This window comes from Globicephala melas, chromosome 11, assembly GCF_963455315.2.
Source record: "Globicephala melas chromosome 11, mGloMel1.2, whole genome shotgun sequence".
Classification (NCBI taxonomy): Eukaryota; Metazoa; Chordata; class Mammalia; order Artiodactyla; family Delphinidae; genus Globicephala; species Globicephala melas.
Genome location: NC_083324.2, coordinates 66,413,802 through 66,430,790, shown reverse-complemented (window position 1 = coordinate 66,430,790; position 16,989 = coordinate 66,413,802). Strand labels below are relative to the sequence as shown.

At 42.5% G+C, this 16,989-nt stretch overlaps 1 protein-coding gene across 3 annotated transcripts in view; it reads right to left on the bottom strand.

Annotated features, from left to right (window-relative positions):
- Nucleotides 1–16,499, bottom strand: part of RNF8 (ring finger protein 8) — a 37,972-nt gene extending 21,473 nt beyond the window's left edge. For 2 of the 3 annotated variants that reach the window (XM_030870857.2, XM_030870859.2), the window contains exons 1-2: nucleotides 16,224–16,499; nucleotides 10,489–10,617 (exon numbers count right to left, since the gene is read on the bottom strand). In XM_030870857.2, coding sequence (XP_030726717.1) covers nucleotides 10,489–10,617; nucleotides 16,224–16,334 — 240 coding nt within the window. In that variant the 5' untranslated portion in view covers nucleotides 16,335–16,499. The remainder of the gene's footprint in view (nucleotides 1–10,488; nucleotides 10,618–16,223) is intronic. The other variant, XM_060308390.1, reaches the window with a different exon arrangement.
- Nucleotides 16,500–16,989: the final 490 nt, after the last annotated feature.

Below are 16,989 nucleotides of genomic sequence, written 5' to 3'. Positions count from 1 at the left end.
CAGACTGGCTGAATGGATACAAAAACAAGACCCATACATATGCTGTCTACAAGAGACCCACTTCAGACCTAGGGATACATACAGACTGAAAGTGAAGGGATGGAAAAAGATATTCCATGCAAATGGAAATCAAAAGAAAGCTGGAGTAGCAATACTTGTATCAGATAAAATAGACTTTAAAGTAAAGACTGTTACAAAGATAAGGAGGGACACTACATAATGATCAAAGGATCAATCCAAGAAGAAGATGTAACAATTATAAATGTTTATGCGCCCAACATAGGAGCACCTCGATACATAAGGCAAATGCTAACAACCAGGAAAGAAGAAATCGATAGTAACACAATAATAGTAGGGGACTTTAACACTCCACTTACACCAATGGACAGATCATCCAAACAGAAAATAAATAAGGAAACACAAGCTTTAAATGACACAAGAGACCAGATAGATTTAACTTATATTTATAGAACATTCCACCCAAAAGTGGCAGAATACACTTTCTTCTCAAGTGCATACAGAACATTATCCAGGATAGATCACATCTTGGGTCACAAATCAAGCCTCAGGAAATTTAAGAAAATTGAAATCGTATCAAGCGCCTTTTCTGACCACAACACCATGGAGACTGGAAACCAATTACAGGAAAAAAACTGTAAAAAACACAAATACCTGGAGGCTAAACAGTGTGCTACTAAATAACTAAGAGATCACTGAAGAAATCAAAGAAGAAATTTAAAAATACATAGAAACAAATGACAATGAAAACATGATGACCCAAAACCTATGGGATGCAGCAAAAGCAGTTCTAAGAGGGAAGCTTACAGCAATTCAAGCTCACCTCAAGAAACAAGAAAAATCTCAAATAAACAATCTAATCCTACACTTAAAACAACTAGAGAAAGAAGAACAAAGAAAACCCAAAGTCAGTAGAAGGAAAGAAATCATAAAGATCAGAGCAGAAATAAATGAAATAGAAACAAAGAAAACAATAGCAAAGATCAATAAAACTAAAAGCTGGTTCTTTGAGAAGATAAACAAAATTGATAAACCCTTAGCCAGACTCATCAAGAAAAAAAGGGAGAGAACGCAAATCAACAAAATTAGAAATGAAAAAGGAGAAATCACAACTGACACTGCAGAAATACAAAGGATTATAAGAGACTACTAAGAACAACTATATGCCAATAAAATGGACAACCACAGGGGCTTCCCTGGTGGCGCAGTGGTTGAGAGTCCGCCTGCCAATGCAGGGGACATGGGTTCGTGCCCCGGTCTGGGAAGATCCCACATGCCGCGGAGTGGCTGGGCCCGTGAGCCATGGCCGCTGAGCCTGTGCGTCCGGAGCCTGTGCTCCGCAATGGGAGAGGCCACAACAGTGAGAGGCCTGTATACTGCAAAAAAAAAAAAAAAAAAAAGGACAACCACAAAGAAATGGACAAATTCTTGGAAAGGTACAATTTTCCAAGACTGAACCAGGAAGAATTAGAAAATATAAACAGACCTATCACAAGTAACAAAATTGAAGCCGTAATTAAAAATCTTCCAACAAACAAAAGTCCAGGACCAGATGGCTTCACAGGTGAATTCTATCAAACATTTAGAGAAGAGCTAACACAGATCATTCTCAAACTCTTCCAAAAAATTGCAGAGGGAGAAACACTCCCAAATTCATTCTATGAAGCCACCATCACCCTGATACCAAAACCAGAAAAAGATATCACAAAAAAAGTAAATTATAGACTAATATCACTGATGAACATAGTTGCAAAAATCCTGAACAAACTACTAGCAAACAGAATCCAACAGCACACTAAAAGGATCATACACCACGATCAAGTGGAATTTATCCCAGGATGCAAGGATTCTTCAATATACGCAAATCAATCAATGTGATACACCACAATAACAAATTAAGGAATAAAAACGATATGATCATCTCAATAGATGCAGAAAAAGCTTTTGACAAAATTCAACACCCATTTATGATAAAAACTCTCCAGAAAATAGGCACAGAGGGAACCTACCTCAACATAATAGAGACCATATATGACAAACCCACAGCAAGCATCATACTCAAAGGTGAAAAACTGAAAGCATTTCCACTAAGATCATGAACAAGACAAGGATGTCCGCTCTCGCCATTCTTATTCAACATAGTGTTGGAAGTCCTAGGCACAGCAATCAGAGAAGAAAAAGAAAAGGAATACAAATTGGAAAAGAAGAAGTAAAACTGTCACTGTTTGCTGATGACATGATACTATGCATAGAAAATCCTAAAGTTGCCACCAGAAAACTACTAGAACTAATCAATGAATCTGGTAAGGTTGCAGGATACAAATTAATGCACAGAAATCTCTGGCATTCCTATATACTGACAACAAAAAATCAGAAACAGAAATTAAGGAAACACTCCCATTTACCATTGCAACAAAAAGAATGAAATACTTAGGAGTAAACCTGCCTAAGGAGGTGAAAGACTTGTATTCAGAAAACTGTAAAACACTGATGAAAGAAATCAAAGATGGCATAAACAGATGGAGAAATATACCATGTTCTTGGATTGGAAGAATCAATACTGTGAAAATGACTATACTACCCAAAGCAATCTACAGATTCAATCCCTATCAAACTACCAATGGCATTCTTCACAGAATCAGAACACAAAATTTTACAATTCGTATGGAAACACAAAAAACCCCGAATAGGCAATCTTGAGAAAGAAAAACGGAGCTGGAGGAATCAGGATCCCTGACTTCAAACTATACCACAAAGCTACAGTAATCAAGACAGGCTGGTACTGACACAAAAACAGAAATATAGATCAATGGTACAGGACAGAATGCCCAGAGATAAACCCATGCACATACGGGCACCTAATTTATGACAAAGGAGGCAAGGATTTACAATGGAGAAAAGACAGCCTCTTCAATAAGTGGTGCTGGGAAAACTGGACAGCTACATGTAAAAGAATGAAATTAGAACACTACCAGGCTTCCCTGGTGGCGCAGTGGTTGAGAGTCTGCCTGCTGATGCAGGGGACACGGGTTCGTGCCCTGGTCCGGGAAGATCCCACATGCTGTGGACCGTGAGCCATGGCCGCTGAGCCTGCATGTCCAGAGCCTGTGCTCCTCAACGGGAGAGGCCACAACGGTGAGAGGCCTGCGTACCGCAAAAAAAAAAAAAAGAAAGAACACTACCTAACACCATACACAAAAATAAACTCCAAATGGATTAAAGACTTAATGTAAGACCAGACACTATAAAACTCTTAGAAGGGGCTTCCCTGGTGGCGCAGTGGTTGAGAGTCCGCCTGCCGATGCAGGGGACACGGGTTTGTGCCCCGGTCCGGGAAGATCCCACATGCCGCAGAGCGGCTGGGCCTGTGAGCCATGGCCCCTAGGCCTGCGCGTCCGGAGCCTGTGCTCTGCAACGGGAGAGGTCACATCAGTGAGAGGCCCACGTACCGCAAAAAAAAAAGAAAGAAAGAAAGAAAGAAAACCCTTGAGAACAAATAGAAAAGAAAGGTTCATAAACTGCCATCCTTAGAAACAGCATTCTTCAAACAGCACTTTGGCTTTTTACCTATATGATGTTCATTTCTCCAGAGAAGTGCCTGTGTAACAGGCAGGAATCACCTTGTTACTGGTGGATACATTACTCAAGTAAATGCATTAGCATTAAAAGAAACTGAAATCGAATAGCTCCTATTGATGTAAACTGGGGGCAATGGCCCAAGACTGGAAAAACTGCTAAGAGTGAAGGAAGTAGCATCTAATGATGAGGCTCCGAAGGTATGCTTGGCCAAGAAAATCATGCAGGCACTGTCTCTGGATGTGTGTGGCCCCTGAACACATTGGTGAATGAAAAAACACTTCCCAGTACACATAAACCAAAAAAGAAAGTACCAATACCTTGTACTGGGGTCAAATCGTAGGTGGGATCTGATCCAAATAACAGCACCAATGGTCCATGGGCAACAGAACACGTGGTTAAGAGCTGGAGCTCTGGACTCAGCTTATTAGTTGCATGGCCTTCACCAATTTACTTAACCTCTTTGTACCTCAGTTTTGTCTGTAAAATAGTACAGTTCCTATCTCATACTGCTCCTGTGAGGAATGACTGAGGTTATACATACAAAACACTTAGCACAGTGACCCACATAGAACAAATGCTCGATATTTACTTTTGTGGTTTAAATTAAATCACAGTGTGGGGATTAACAGCATGAACCTGAAGTCAGACTGCCTGGGTTTGTAATTTGGCTCCATTACTTAACAGCTGTGTGACTTAGGCAAGTTTCTTAACCTCTCTATGCCCCAACTGCCACATCTATAAAATGGAAGATAATAATAGTCTCTCCCTCATGGTGTTTGTGTGGATTTAATGAGGTAAAGTATGTACTGTACTTAGGAAAGTACCTGGCACATGGTAAGCATTATCTAAGTGTATATATAAGTGTTCACTACCATTATTTTGTTCTAGCTCAACTGATTTATCAACAATCACGTCAACTCTGTGCTCAGCATCTTGCAAAGTAAATATACCTAGTACAAAAGCAGAAGATATGAAAACATCTTTTAGCAGCTGACCATGGAAAGCAAAACACAAGGGCATATTTAAGCAAATGTGGGATTACATAGCACAGCCTATAAATGTAAAGGAATATCATATAGAGCTGGGTTAGCTAAGAGATGCTAAATGGAGATGATAGGTCCTAAAATAGACCTGAAGCAAATGCAGCATTTAAAGTTTGAAGAGACAAGTGGGCATTTTAACCCATATCCAGGACTTAACTTTGGGGGACAGGACAGAGATGAAGCTCACATCTGAACAGGGACTAAGGCTTATGCTTATGTTGGTAAAAATAGCTACCTACACTCACGAAGAAAAAATACCTGGTCAACCCAAATATGAAAGACAGGGGGCTGGACCACAAGGCACAGAGGATCCAGAGGAGTAGAGACTGGATCTCAGCTCTGGTTTGGTATTAGGCCCTGGTTTCTGGTTCTATATTATTTGGCTCAAGCAGGGAGAGGGAGAGAAAGACGAGCACAGAAACACACAGAAAGACTGGCTTTTACCTCACTGCCTTGGGCCTAACCTGGCTTATCTGTCAACCTTCTCCTAAACTTTCCATTCATATTCAGCCTGAGAAATTATAGGAAGTGATCGGTTCTGCAGACTTCTGAAACAACACACGAGGAATTAACAAAGGAGGCAGATGGAGACCAGAAGAGTCCATTTTAAAATATACATAGGAAAACAGTCTCAGGGAAAGTAATATGACACAGGAGGCCACCTAATGCCAAGATACAGACGTTTAAGAAAAACTCAAAGGCAAAGATAATGTTAAACAAATAAAGGTTATAGAAGCAGCCCAAGACGAGAGAGAACAAGGATTCCCTAAAAAGCTGGGGCAAACACTTGAGACATATGGCAGCCGTCCACTAGATCCTCTGTATTAACCTGCCTTCCTTCAGAGCCCTTTAGGTCTGAAAAATAAGCTCTCAAAATTTTTCCATCACATTTTATCCTTGGATGCCTCTGTTTACCCATTAATCACTCTTCGGTGACACCTAGTAGTATAATTTGGACCAAAGGCCCAAAATGATTCTGTTCACACAGTGACTGTAGAAAAGATGAAAATACCATGGCTATACAGGAACAGTCAAGTACTGCCCAGGATATGATTTCAAATACAATGGTTTAAACAAATCAAACTCTGTTCAATACTTTCTTGATGCTGGTTTTCATAATCACCAGTCTGAACAATGTCAGCAGCAGCAAAGTGATAACCAAAGAAAAGCCTGCCGAATGTCTCAGTAATCAATGAGGAAAAGGTGGAATAACCCTCACCCCCTTAAATACTAATTACTTCACTTAATGCTCAATCTCTGTCCAGCATTTTTAATTGGTTGTTGAGAACAGTGGAAACCCAAAGCCAAAAGCCAATGTTTCCTTGCAGTTCTCTAGATGACTTATGTAGCTCAGTGGTTCTCAGCCCTAACTGTAGAGTGAAATCACCTGGAAACGTTTACAACAAATAGCAGTGCCTGAGTCTCATCCTTAGACTGAATTAATTGGTCAGAGGTGGGACCTAGGCATCAGAATTTTTAAAGCCAGGTTTAGACATAAACACTGTGTATAATCATATTAAGACACAGGGACCCTTTGCAGTCAACCCTTCACCCACATCCAGGCAGCTACTCATCTGGTCTCTACAAAGGTCTGCCTTTTCCATAATGTTGTATAAATGGAATCATACACTGTATGTACCCTTTTGAGTTTGGCTGCTTTCGCTTAGCATGATGGCTCTGAGATGTGTCCACTTGGTTGCATTACAGTAGCTTGGTATTTTTATTGCTGAGTAGTACTCCAGGGTATGGGTACATCAGCTTGTTTCTCTGTTCCCTAGTTGTTTTCTTCCAGTTTTTGGTGATTATGAATAAAACCACTATAAACATTCAGGTACAAGTTTCTGTGAGAACATAAGTTTCCATTAATTTGGGGTAAATACCTAAAAATGGAATTGCTGGGTAAGTGTATGTTTAACTGTAAGAAACTGCCAAACTGTTTTTCAAAGTGGCAGTACTATTTTGTTTCCTCAGTTGCAGTGTTTAAGAGTTCCAGTTACTCTGCATGCTCACCAGCACTTGGTAGTGTTTTATTTTAGCTATTCTAATAGGTGTATCAGTCAATATTTTAAAAAATTCTTTACTAAAACATAACATACAAACATAAAAACATACAAATCATAAATGCACAACTAGGTGAATATCACAAAATGAACACTCAGTATAACTACCACAAGGTTTAAAAAAAAAAAAAAAATCCCCACATTATCAGCATCCCAGAAACATCCTTATGCCTCCTTCTAGCCACTAAGTCCCCCCCACCACCCCATAAAGTGACTACTAGCCTGGCTTAACATCACACGTTAGTTTTGCCTGGTTTTGAACATTATACAAATGGCATGAAATAATATGTATTCTTGGGACTTCCCTGCCGGTCCAGTGGTTAAGAATCCGCACTTCCACTGCAAGGGGCGTGGGTTTGATCCCCAGCTGGGGAACTAAGATCCCGCATGCCAGGTGGCACAGCCAAAAAAAAAAAAGTATTTTTTTGTGTCTGTTTTCTTTCACTCAATATTACGTTTGCGAGATTTATCCATGTTGTTGGATATAGCAGTAATTCATTCAAATTCATTACAGTATAGTGTTTCATTGTAAGAATATCCCACAGTTTATTTATCCATTCTACTGTTGAAAGACATTTGGGTTGTTTCCCTAGGAGTGAAAATACCGTATGTGTGTATGTATGTATGTATGTATATACACATACATACATACACAACTTTAATAAATAATGCCAAATAATTTTCCAAAATAGTTGTACCAATTTACACTTCTACCAAAAGACTACTTGCTCCATACCCGTACTAATGTCTGGCATCATCAAAATTTAATTATAGTTACTCTCTGACTACAAGGTGTGTTGTGGTATTCCATCATGCTTTTAATTTGTATTTCCCAGGGACTTCCCCGGTGGCACAGTGGTTGAGAATTCGCCTGCCAATTCAGCGGACACGGGTTTGAGCCCTGGTCCGGGAAGATCCCACATGCCACAGAGCAACTAAGCCCGTGCGCCACAACTACTAAGCCTGTGCTCTAGAGCCCGCGAACCACAACCACTGAGCCCACGTGCCACAACTACTGAAGACGGTGCGCCTAGAGCCCATGCTCTGCAACAAGAGAAGCCACCACAATGAGAAGCCCACGCGCTGCAACGAAAAGTAGTCCCCGCTCACCACAACTAGAGAAAGCCCGCGCACAGCAATGAAGACCCAACGCAGCCAAAAATAAATAAATAATTTGTATTTGTATTATTTATTGATCAAATAAATAATCTGATCATTAATGAAGTTGAACAATGTTTCATGGCTACTGAACATTTGGAAAGAATCTTTTGTGAAGTGCCTGCCTCTTGCCCATTTTTATTTTTTTTAATTTATTTATTTTAGTTTATTTATTTTTGGCTGCGTTGGGTCTTCATTGCTGTGCATGGGCTTTCTCTAGTTGCGGAGAGTGGGGGCTACTCTTCGTTGCGGTGCACAGGCTTCTCACTGCGGTGACTTCTCTTGCTGTGGAGTACAAGCTATAGGCACGTGGGCTTCAGTAGTTGTGGCTCTAGAGAGCAGGCTCAGTAGTTGTGGCTCGCGGGATTAGTTGCTCCGTGGCATGTGGGATCTTCCCGGACCAGAGGTCAAACCCACGTCCCCTGCATTGGCAGGCAGATTCTTAACCACTGCGCCACCAGGGAAGCCCCTGCTCATTTTTAATACTGGGTTATCTTTCTTTTTCTCATTGATTTGGAGTTCTATATACATCCGAGTATAAGCCCTTCACTGATTATATGTGTAGCAAGTATCTTCCACTCTGAGCTTATTTTCACTCTCTTAATGATATCTTTTGATGAATGGAAATTCTTAATTTTAATGTGCTATCTCCAGTATTTTTTAAAAGTCTCCCATGTATGGGCAAAATTGGAAACAGGGCTGAGGACCACTGCTCTAGCTGCTGGGAGACCAGAAGTTGAATTGTCCCAAGCAGCAAGGTTTGTTCAGACTCAACTGTGCACAGAAGGGGTTAAAATAGATCATCTCTAAGGTCCCCTTTTCGGTGCCAATTTATATTTTGCTCACAGTGCCTTGCCAAGAGTGCTGAACCAATTTACTTAGCATTTATGCTCTCTTTCAACACCATGCCAACTCAACTTAATCCTAGTGCAGGAAGGTACTTATTCCAACAGCTTAAATCTAGCAGGTTTATGCATGCAAAATGAGGCCGCTGGGCAGGCCTACAGAATACCTGCGATACTATGAATTATAATAAGAAATATATACTTGGTATTCATCCCCATTTCTAGCACAGAGCTTCTAAAACGCTTAAAATTTCCTAAGTGGTAAGAGATCAAGGTAACTTTTGCTATGTTAATGAGGTGACTTTTGGAGGGTCACCTATGAGGGCTGGGTGCCAGGGGAACCAATCCTGTGATTGGAGAGTTGGAACTTTCAGTCTCACCCCTCAACCCCCTGGGAAGGGAGAGGGGCTAGTGGTTGATCACCACTGGCTAATGATTCAATCAAGTACACAAATGTAATGAAGCCTCCATAGACACCCAAAAGGATGGGGTTTGGAGAGCTTCCTGGTTGGTGAACACCTGGAAGTGCTAGGAGAGGGGCAGGGCATGGACGCTCCATGCCCCTTCCCATATACCTTGCCCTATGAGTCTCTTTCATTTGGATGTTCACCTGTAACCCAGACCATATCCTTTTATAATAAACTGGTAAATCTAAGTAAATGTATTCCTGAAGCTAATTAATTAATTAAATCCAAAGTGGGAGGCGGCAATGGGGACCTCTGATTTATAGCCAGTCAGCCAGAAGTACAGGTGAAAACCTGGACTTGGCAACTGGCACCTGAAGTTCAAGGATAGGGTCCTTGGAACTTCCAACCTATAGCCAGTTGGTCAGAAGCACAGATGTTAACATGGCATTTTAACCTGGGTTGTGACTGGCATCTGAAGTGGAGGGTGGTCTTGTGGGACTGAGCCCTTTACTGGTGGAATCTGATGCTATCTCGGGTTGACAGATGGGTGGGGGGACGTCCCCACACCCGTTGGAATTGGTCTCAGAATCATTTCAATACCCTTCCTTCTAACAGGTATCTTTAAAATCCTTTCAACCAGAGCAGTGCAAAATGGTGTCCAAAGACTTTTCACACTTCCTAATCCTTAACTGTTGACATCAGAATTTCTCTCACTTCACACTCTATATTTTCACTATTTGCAGGTGCTTGTATATCTGCACTTTAGGTATTTCCTAATTGCTGGGTTTTATACACTATTTCACCTCCCTTAGTATTCACATTTGATCTGTGGTTTTCAAATTTGTTTCAAGCAACAAAAACCCCTATATTCAAAGGAAATCTTCCTTAGTGCACTAATACATGAAACAGGTGAAAAGTGAGAGGAGGGGTTTGCTCTGATGGAAAGAAGTGGGAAAGAAAAGGAGCTAAGTGCAGTCAGCTCAGTTCCTCCCCCCCACCATGTCCTGAATCACAGTTGTACTCCAGAATCTTTGTCAGATTCCCGAGATCTCTGGACCTCCAACTCACAAGAGACCAAGTCCCCTGGTAACTTAATCTAGTTTCTGGAATAGGACCTATTGCCCCAATTCAGGTGTTCCCTACAAAGTAACTAACTTCAAGTCATTAGACTTTATTGTGGCATAATCTAATCTCTGGCAACATAGAGAAGTAGTTGTCTCTGGGAAAGACAAGTGGGTAGCTAGGGGAGAAGATATCTTCTTTTAATTTTGAACCTTTCAATTTTGTATCATGTATTACCTCAGCGGGGGGGGGAACCCTAACTTAAAAATAAACAAAAATTCAATAAAAGTAACTAGGCTTCCATGGATTACTGTACCTTGTTGTCCATAATTGTCCATTGGCCCTCGGCATTCTGCTTCAAAATACAGTGGTTTCGGGAAATCATTAGAGGGCAGATTTTTGATACCAACTGGTATGTGACACCAAATCCTCGCCCTACAGTCACCTAGGAAGACAACGACAATGTAAGAGACACAATCAGCCACCGTACTGAAAAGAGAGGTCCTTTACAATCTTGTCAACCAGCAGTATCCACAAGTCCTGACTTATGAAACCAGACTCCCATGAAACCCAAACAGCTCACTGGCCATCTCCTCCTTCAGCTGCCATGGGAGCCACTGGCTAGAGAAAGGTAAAAAGTTGTGACAAGAGACAGCTGAACATTAATCATGGAATGTCAGGGTTGGTAGGACTCTGAAAGGTCACCTGGTTCAGCCACTCATGGGATGGAGGAATTCCTTCTACACAACCCCATCAACTAGTCTTAAACACTGCCAAGAACTATAGCTTCTACATAAGACAGTCCTTCCAATTTTTTAATGGCTCTGACTTGGCATCTTTCTTCCTATAAATTCCATCCATCAGCCCAGGCTCTGCCCTGGGCACCACCAGAAAATCTCCAATCCCCCTTCACATGACAACTATAAAGTGTCTACTGAATCTTCCCTTTTCTCGGCCCTACGTTCCCAGTTACTTCAACGTAACTCCACGGCATAGGTTTGAGTCTTTTTGCCATCCTAATAGGTCTGTGAAGAGACTCCTGGTTTATTTTTATTCCTGGATGCCACATTAAGAAAAATAAACCTAATTTTTATTACATAGTCAATGCAAGTATCACTTTCCTAGTTCTAGATTTTATCACTGGAGCATATAAATTGCATTAGCTTTCACAGCAGATCTATCATACCGCCAACGTATCCTTAGGCTTAGGAATGATTAAATTTCTTGGTCTAACCCTCCCCTAAGAATTTTTATGCTAAGTTATGTCTCTTCTGTCCTATACTTGACTAGTTGGTAAATTTGAATTCAAGGGCAGGACCTTACATTGATTCCTATTAAATTTCATCTTGTTAGTTCAGCCTATCATGAGCTTGTCAAGACCTTTCTGAATTTTTCATCTGCCATCAGACATACTCAATATCCCTTCCAGCTTGGAGTCACCCACCAAATTGATATGATGCCCTCTGTACCTTCATTCAAGACAGATGAAAAGATTAAAACAGGTTGTAACCAAAGGCAAAGCTCTCAGGAAAGCCTAGTAAACATTCCACCACACAATCTAGGAACACCTTGAACCAGTTATAATTCAACCAAAAGATGGAAAAGTCCTTGTTTTCCATCTTATCCACAAGTACAGCATGAGAGCCTCTAGAAAAGGTTGCAAAGAAGTCCCAGTTCACGTCTATCATATTTTCCTGAAAGACCAGTCAAGTTCATAATAACCCTGTCAAGGAAGGAAATAAAATTCTTCTGGGATCCAGGTCGTAGAATTCCCTGCTTATTCTTCTTGGTGCACACGCCACCTCTTTAATGACCCATACCCCAACCTAACCTGGGAACATTAAGCCAAATAGTCTGTGGTTTTCTAAAAGCTGCACTTTTTGTTCCTGTTGAATTCTTTCAAAATTATGCCTGTCCTCCTGAGTCCCTCAAAGACCACCACGATGCTTTGTCCCAATCTATTCCTCCCCACAAACTCTCATCTCAGCAACTGACACTACCACCCAACCTACTGCTTAGCCCCAAACCCAGAAGCCATCTTTGATTCACTCTACATCCCTCATCTCCACATTCAAATCATCAGCAAAATCTACTGGCTGTTAATTCAAATATGCCCTAATCTATTCACTTCTCTCTCTCTCAGTGGCCACTACCTTAATCCAAACAGCACTGTTTCCTCCAGTTATGCTGTTTTTGCTCCTGTGCCAGCCCCCATTCTTCACACAGTAGCTGGGGTGGCAATGTAAAAACTTTAAACCAGATCTTTTCCCTTCTTAAAATTCTCTAATAATCCAAACTTCCTTTCACAGCCTTTAAGGCCCTCAATGTCCTAACCCCCTCTACCTTTTTAGTGTTATCTCACATTATGGTCAGAAACAGTACCTGAGGGTACTTTCACCTGTCCCCTCTGATTAGAACATCCTTCTCTCATCCATTTGCATGGGCTCCTTATCTTTCAAGTTTCAGCTCCTCAGAGGCCTACCTTGATTACCTGATCTAAAGTTGCTGCCTGATCCCTCCCTGGCCATTGCATGCCTTCACATTATTAGCATGCACTTACCACATCCAAAATTATCCTGCTTGTTTCATTTATTTTTGTCTACTTTTATTTACTTTTTTTTATTTACTTTTCTAAATTTATATTTAGAATTTAAATTTCATGAGCAGGGACCTTATCTGTCTTGTATACCACAGTACCCTGTACTCCTCAGAGCCTCTTTCTGCTCAGTAAATATCTGTGAATAAATGGAAGAATAAAGAGATCTTGCTTATGAGTCCTCCCAGATTCCAGGAGATGGGCACTTTTTTAGGTCAGAAGTTGGAAAATGGGTTATTACCACTGGAAACTATGGAGCAGCAGCCAAGAACCTTACAATCTGACTTGTTCCCCTCTAAAATGTTGTGGTGATCACCTCCACCAAAACTCTGAATCTGAAGTTTTTCAATGCTTTGACAGTTTGCCAGACATTCCATTAATTACAGAAGTTCCTCTGAATTAATATACATACCCTTTAAAAATGGAACGTTTAAGGATTTATCTGTCATCCATATTCAGTAAGAATTTCCATTTAGGTAGCTTTATTTCTAATAAATAAAGTATTAAATATTCCATTTTAATACCTGAGGGGAGACAGTCAGATTGCCATTATGGGTAGCCTGGAGAAAGTAATACAAAAAAGGGAGATGAGCACCTTTCTCTGAAATCACCTCCTATGAACTCTGAATCCAGGAAAGGAAGGAAACACTCTTTTTTGTCTTTCCCTTCACTGTTTGGTCCTAGAATTGACCTTGATATATTGATAATTCATCCACACCATGGTTAGAGTCTGCATGAGCTTATTTGAATATCCCAGCACCATGCATAACATAAAACTAAATTCCCCATGGGAACTGAGTGCCAACAAACTGCCAACTCGTTGCTGGGGACTGTTTCCATTTACAACAGTTTTGCAAGCCTTTGAGCTTATTGACAGTATTGGTCTACAAGTTCATCTTGTCCTTTCCCACCTTCGCTAATGCTTCCCTCCTAGGCATGACTCCTACTGTTTCCCAAATGACCAACAACTCCTCTAGGACCATCCTTTTCCTTTTTCCAACCCTCTTAGGGCAAAGAGCTTCATGAAAACCAAATACAGGAGAAGAAAAGAGAAAAATGAAGACACTATGATTTCCCCCAAAGGCCTAAGCACTTACAGGGCCTGGGAACTAGCTAATTTGCAATAAATCTCTATCTAATTTGTTTTTCTACCAAACTCTCTGGATTGGTTTAAGAAGTTTAAAGACACCCATTCAGGCAGACAATTTACTACAGTATTCCCTTCAATGAAATGAGAGGAACCTTGTTTTATTATTGTAGCTGAGAATCTGAGGGGTACTGGGAAGGCAAGAAACTGACTTTACTCTCATTATAACTAAGTAATATCAGCACACCTCCTAAAATCTTGTGCACACAGGCCTGTGCTATGGTTTGGGGACCATTATAATATAAGCAAGACTTCATCTCTTGGCTTTGACTCAGGCCTCTGTCCATACACACTGCAGGCTATGCTCCAACTACTTCCTAAGGTCCGACCTTGCAGACAGCCAGGCCTGGGAGGCCTCTCCTCCACGTCCCAAGGCACGCCAGTCTTCTTGCTATATCTTCACCATTCATTCTGGCTTGTATGGCTCTCCCCTCATAGCAGTGGTCTCACACAAAATTATCTGATAGTTTTAAAATATGTGTAGGAGTACTTTATAGTCCTCTTGTCCTTGCTGCAGGGGCTTTAACCTTTCTGCCTGCCCCCTCCCCAAGACTCTCAGTGCTACCAAGCTATTCAGAAGTAATGAATTAATCCACCATAACTGAATCTTAAAGAACAATTAACATGACCACTAAATTCGTTACAGGGTTGTATGTGAGTGTGGTATATGTGCAGGGCTCAGATTAAGTGATGTATGTGAAAGCCCAGTCCTATACAAAATAAGGTATAGTTACTATTATTCAGGTATCAGTATTTTCATTTGTTAAACTTCCTAAAGGTATATGCTTTTGGAAAGGGTCGTGCCGGGAAGGCCAGTGCTCGAGCTGACAGAATGAATGCCTAAAATGGACTTTTAGGCACTGATAACGTGGATAGAAGAGAGACTGGGGGCAGAGGTATCTTCCTCGTGTTCTTCAATCCACAGCATACAAGTAATCCTTTATAATCCCCAAATCTAGCAACATTTAAGGCTGGACCTGAATTCCTCCTCTGACTGTCCTTAGAATAGGACTAAATAAACCACATCTTGGCACTTGATCATACAGTCTGCCTGGATGTTCTCAAACTGCTTCACTGCATAAAATCCTCTTTCCCCGTTCAAGCAATAAACTCTTTGAGAGCAAAAGTCATTATTATGTGTCCCTCTCATACTACAGCAAACAATGCAAGTACTCAGTAAATACCTGGGAGACTGAATTGAGACTATGTAACTTACAGGAAAAAATCTAGTTAAACATACAAAATTATCAAAAGACTTCTTTATCCTTCACACAAATCATTTCCAAAACCAAAACGGTTCCCAATCACCACAAGCTGGTCCCTGATCCAGCCCTCCTTCCCAAGCTGATTGCACTCTCCCCCCACCTCTCTTCCATCACCCTCTCTAGAACCACCTCCCGAGTCCTCGCGGCCCCCAACTGAAACCGTGCCTCACCTGTCCTCTTTAAATTCTTTTCTTTGTATTTATAACCGCATTAGAGAACATCATAAGCAGCTTCTGGAGAGAATTCTTGTATTTCTGTAGCCCTACCTCAACCCATCTAAGGGGGTGCCAGTCGGCAGTACCGAGACTCACAGGATAATTGTGGCCCATACCAAAGCGCCAATTTTCCTCAAGAGTCGGAAAGGAAAAGGGCATTTTTATGTAAAAGTCTGAGTATTTTAAGGGACACGACCTCAAACTCGCAATCTTTTTCAAAATAAACTTGATAAAGTTCACGCTCTCATTAGTCTTCCGAGGTTCCCCCCGCTCCGCCCCAGACCCCAGACGGTTCCGTGACTCTCGGAAGTTGGGGCAGCTCCGCCTGCCAGTTCCGCCGCCCCGGCAGGGAGCAGCCGGGTGCGACCCCAATAGGTGCCGTGCCAGCCCCCCAACCCATCAACACAGTCGCCTCCTTCCCCCGCGAAACCCCAGCAGTCCTCACATCCTCTACGCCCGCCTCTCGCTCTGCCCCTCTACCAGGCTCCTTCCCGCAACCCTGACACCGGCCCCAGCTCGGCCCTCTCGGCCCCAGCTCGGGCCTAGGCCGCTCTCCACAGGGCCATCTTTTCTCCCACACTGTAGCACCTCCCCCGGACACCGCCCACCTCAGACCCCCCCCCAACCACTCGCACCAGCCCCCTTTTCCGTTCCCTCCCCCCCAGGGCCCACCCTTCACCGCTCTCTTCACTTCCTCTCCCACTTCCACGTTTCCATTCATCCCTCCCGCCGGGACGTCGGGCCTCCCTCCGGCCCGTTGAGCCTTCCTCCGGCCCGTGCCTCCTCCAACTCCCTTCCCTCACCTTAGGAAGACCCCCTCCCCCTCACCTCGTTTCCATCCTCCAGCAGCAGCCACTCGGCGTTCATCCCCACACGCCGCAAGCACCAGCTCCGGTCATCAGCGCGGCCTTCCGTGACCAGGGAGCCAGGATCCCCCATAGCCCACTCGGCCCTGGGTCGCGGTCAGCACAGAGCGAGACCCCGACCCGGGTTACCGCCGCCTTTCGGTTTCCTAGCGGGAGCCATACCTACACTACAGACAGAAGCAATCGCTAAGCATTCACGATCTAGGCGAAAGCTCGCTTGGGCTCCGCCCCCAGCCCGCCAAAGGCCGGCAAGCCGGAGTCACTGCGCCTGCGCGAGAGGAGGGCTCTTGGGACCCTGTAAACCAGGTGAGGGCGGTGTAGCCCCAGGGCCGGCACTTGTTGCCCGACGCGCCCTGATGCTCCCGACACACCTCTCTCACCCTTTATAGCGCCCCCACCCCAATTCTAGCCTCCCCACACTGGAGCCTCTTCTCGCTTTTCCTCTCTCTTTTTAAAAATTTTACTTTGTAATGACTTCCATGTTATTTAAAATTATAACCAACTTTTAACTTATGATAAATTTAAAATCTGTTAAACCTGTTTCTAAACAGTACCTCTTTTGCACGATCTTCTTTTACTACCGCATTTTTAAAAACTCAGACTGAAAAAAAATTATTAAAAAAAAAAAAGAATTCCCTGGCTGTCCAGTGGTTCGGACAGTGCGCTTTTGTTGCCTGCGCAGGATTCCATCCCTGGTGGGGGAACTAAGATCCAGCAAGCTGAAAGCC